This window comes from Merops nubicus, unplaced genomic scaffold, assembly GCF_000691845.1.
Source record: "Merops nubicus isolate BGI_N331 unplaced genomic scaffold, ASM69184v1 Scaffold48011, whole genome shotgun sequence".
NCBI lineage: Eukaryota > Metazoa > Chordata > Aves > Coraciiformes > Meropidae > Merops > Merops nubicus.
Window position 1 is genome coordinate 1,595 of NW_008591199.1, and position 3,835 is coordinate 5,429.

The following is a 3,835-nucleotide window of genomic DNA, read 5'->3' on the forward strand; positions in this document are numbered from 1 at the left end:
AAATAAAAGGAAGAATTTACATGGATGGAAGCAATACTCAGGGTTCAATAGAATGGATCTGCAACTATTGCACTAGTTATTCTTTATATACTGAAGATTCTCCCTACTGCAACAGGGCTGGCAGGTTTCAATACGAGTTTACATTTTGAAATATAAATGGGCTGCTGCTGTGAAAGAAACATTGGCTTGCCCAACTCATTGCGTCAACTTTAAAAGCAAACCACAGGCCTCTTATGCAAGAAAGTAAGAGTTTGTACAGTCCTCTACCATGAAATACTGACTTTATTGTGATGTTGGCATATATTCATTTTGGTCTTAGGGTCTGAAAATGCTTGTGAAAAGACTTCGTTTATGTTTCTGAGACAAGAGTTACCTGTGAGATTGGCAAATATAATGAAGGAAATAAGCCTGCTTCCAGATAACCTCTTAAGAACACCTTCTGTTCAGCTAGTGCAGAGCTGGTAAGAACAGTTTCACTTCATACCTTTAAGGGTGACCTTCTTCATATACACAAGTTGGAGGAACTCATTCTCTTTTATAGAAAAAAGTGTTTCATGTGCTTATTACATAAACATCTCTTCTTTAGATGGCATTAATATCCCAATGTGACATAAATCAGAAACTAAATTTACAGACTTGGAAAAAACCTTTAGGAACAATTAGAAAACCCACACAGGAATTAAAAAGAATTAACTATTGTAGATAGTAATGCATGAGAATTCACTAAAACCAAAAAATCTGCCAGAACGATGTTTAACAGGGGACTTACTGAAAATGAAGAAGCTAGTTGATGAAACCAACAGAAGCAGGCTAATGCACAAAATACTTCCAAAAGATAGTTAGAAACCATTTATAAGACAGGTTATTGCAGATTGAGAGTAAAGGTGTAGGAAATACAGAGAAAGAGCAATAGGAAGCTCCCAAAGCGAAAATATATAAAGCAGCAGAAAGAATACAAGCCTATTAAAATAAAAAAGACATCCTTTGAAAAGTAAAAGTCACTTTCAAGTAAGGAACTTAGACATAAGCCTGAACTGTTGTAAGGTGAAAGTGACCACTGCTAGAGGCACATGGCTCTCTGGAAAGGCTTTTAGAGAACAGAAAATCTGCCAGTGATTAAGTGGAATTGATTAGATGACTGAATATAAAACGAGCTATCAATGAAGATGGAAGCACATCTTAATGAAACACAAATGCTTAAATTCTCATAATAATAAATTACATTGATCAAATGGGAAATGAATTCCACTTGGACAAATGCAAAGTAGAACACAGAGAGGAACCTTTTCTCCCTGTATGCTTGCTTGCTTACAATGGAAAAAGAAATTTTGATGCTACTGGGGAAGTTTTTCTCCATATGTCAGTTAACGGGCAAGAAGGCAGAAAGTGTTAGGAAATAATAAATGGAGAGGAATATAATTGTACCACTGTGTTAGCCCATTATTCCTCTGAATTGCATGCAGTTTTAGTCATTCCATCCTGAACAGAAAAGACCAAGAGGGATAATCAGAGGGTTGGAACAACTTCTACGTGAGGAGAAACCAAATAGAATTCTGCAGCTTGGAAAACACACCTCTAAGGAAAGAGATGGCAGAAATACTTAAAGCATGAACAAGCTGGAAGGATTTTCTAATAACAGGAACTCGCTGGGGCCACAAATAAGCAATCACCTACTGGGTTTAAAATGCAAGGAGGATCTTCTATGCATTCTAATTGAATTGTGGATTTCATTGCTCTGGAAATTTTGAAGAAACCACGAACAGATTTCAAATGGATCTAACAGAATTCACAGGGGATAGGTCAATGGTGTATTTAAAATACAGATTTGGAAACAGCCAGCTCTGGAAGATCATAAATTGCTAACCAAAGGCATCCGTGGAGGCATATTAAAATTGCCTTTGTCAAATTTCTTTCGTTTAAAGGTATGTCCAAAGTCTTCAGGAGATCCTTGACTTTAAGGACAAAAGTTTAGAAGATTCAGGGACTATTCATAGGTAAGGATTTGGTGTCATTTATGTTAATATTATGTAGAAATACTGACAAGAAAATGACAGCTTAAGAAAAATTTCAGCTACCTCCAATATTTTTACAGGAATTGCAGTAATGTCACTCTCGTCCCTAAAAGGAGGGTACATCGAAACATGAAACAAAGCAATTTTATGTCATATCATTCTAGTTAGTTTTTTTTTTCTACACTGAAGAAGCTATGAATACCTTCAACTTTGCCATACGTTTACCACTTTCGTAGTTGTAACCTTGGAATGGTTGTATGGAAGTTTTCACCTGTGGAGTAGGTTTGGTCATCGTTGGCTGCCATTTGACAGGCATGAGATGATCTGCATGAAAATAGCTGGCGGAGTTTTTTCTTTTTGTTGGCAGTAAACAAGACAATTATACAATTTATAAATAATCAATACTCGTTAATAATCAATGGTTGATTACTGGTTGTTCCAATGTTAGTCACTTGAAATATGCTATAAAGACTGACCTGTAATCCTGTTGCTTGTGATATTTCTGTACCTAACTATCTTAATTTTTGTAATCAGATGCTCTGAGTATTAAATTCACTTGAACATGAGATACTAACAGTGTATTAATTACAGTTTTACAGATACTGTGATAAAAATCCGGAATCGACACAATGATGTAATTCCTACGATGGCTCAAGGAGTAATAGAGTACAAGGAGAGCTTTGGCATTGATCCAGTGACCTCACAGAATGTGCAGTATTTTTTAGACCGTTTCTACATGAGTCGAATTTCAATTAGAATGCTCCTTAATCAGCACTGTAAGTGCCATTGTTGAAAGGAGGGGAAACGATACCTGTACTATGTCAGTATATTTTCCTTTAATTTTTAAGCATGCTCAAGGCCACACATACTTAAATGCTTCTTAGGAATACACTATTTGCCTTGCTATTTATAAACACATTTTTAATACAGTTCTTAAAATATTTATTAATAGTAGGTTTTCAATTGAAATTATAGATTTCCTATAAATTTCTGTTTAGCAAAACCAAAGACACAAATTAAAATGACAAAATTATATTGGGTATTAAATAATATTTTCTTTTTTGGCAGCTTTACTCTTTGGTGGGAAAAATAATCCAGCTCATCCAAAACACATCGGAAGCATTGATCCTAGCTGCAATGTTGTTGAAGTTGTTAGAGGTAAATCAAGCAGATAAGAACAAGAATCCTGAAAACTTACATGAATGTCCATACTGAGAGCCAATACACATTTTGATACTCATGTACTGCTTTGTATTTTCCTCTGTGGAGTACGAGTTTCATTTAAAGTGTAATAGTTTTGTCACTTTTCCCTATAAACCCGTTTTTTTTGTGAGGAAAGAACAGAATCTCCCTGACAGTGCAGTGTTTTCTATTTTTGTTTTTCTTTATGACAAACTGTAAAGGAGGGGGAAAAAAGTTGGAGGGAGAAATATAACATTCTGTGGTTTTATTATAGATGGCTATGAAAGTGCTAAGAGCCTTTGTGATTTATACTACATGAGCTCTCCAGAACTCATCCTTGAAGAGTTGAATAGTAAGTAAATATGGGGTGAGGCACTGTCTTGAACATAGTGATGGTATCTTCTGAAGTAGCTGGTGGTGAAATGTTCTTCCACTTTTCTCTGTATGTACTCTCATATATAGTTTAGTGGGTTGGTTTGTTTTTTAAATCTGGCAGATGGCTTTCTCTATTCCTCTCTTTAATTAGAAAACTGAAATAATCAGAAAAGTGTTTGACACTACAGCTGTTGATACAACAGACTTTAGCAGCCTCCTTCCTTCTCTAAAGGTACCTTGTATGTCTTAGTTCTACATTGTTTATT

At 35.3% G+C, this 3,835-nt stretch overlaps 1 protein-coding gene across 1 annotated transcript; it reads left to right on the forward strand.

Annotated features, from left to right (window-relative positions):
- The first annotated feature begins 324 nt into the window (after positions 1-324).
- Positions 325-3,554, forward strand: LOC103782393 ([Pyruvate dehydrogenase (acetyl-transferring)] kinase isozyme 1, mitochondrial-like). The gene is made up of 5 exons (XM_008950163.1): positions 325-461; positions 1,923-1,994; positions 2,604-2,788; positions 3,081-3,170; positions 3,469-3,554. The coding sequence occupies exons 1-5, from the start codon at positions 352-354 to the stop codon at positions 3,552-3,554; spliced, it is 543 nt and encodes a 180-aa protein (XP_008948411.1). The 5' UTR covers positions 325-351.
- Positions 3,555-3,835: the final 281 nt, after the last annotated feature.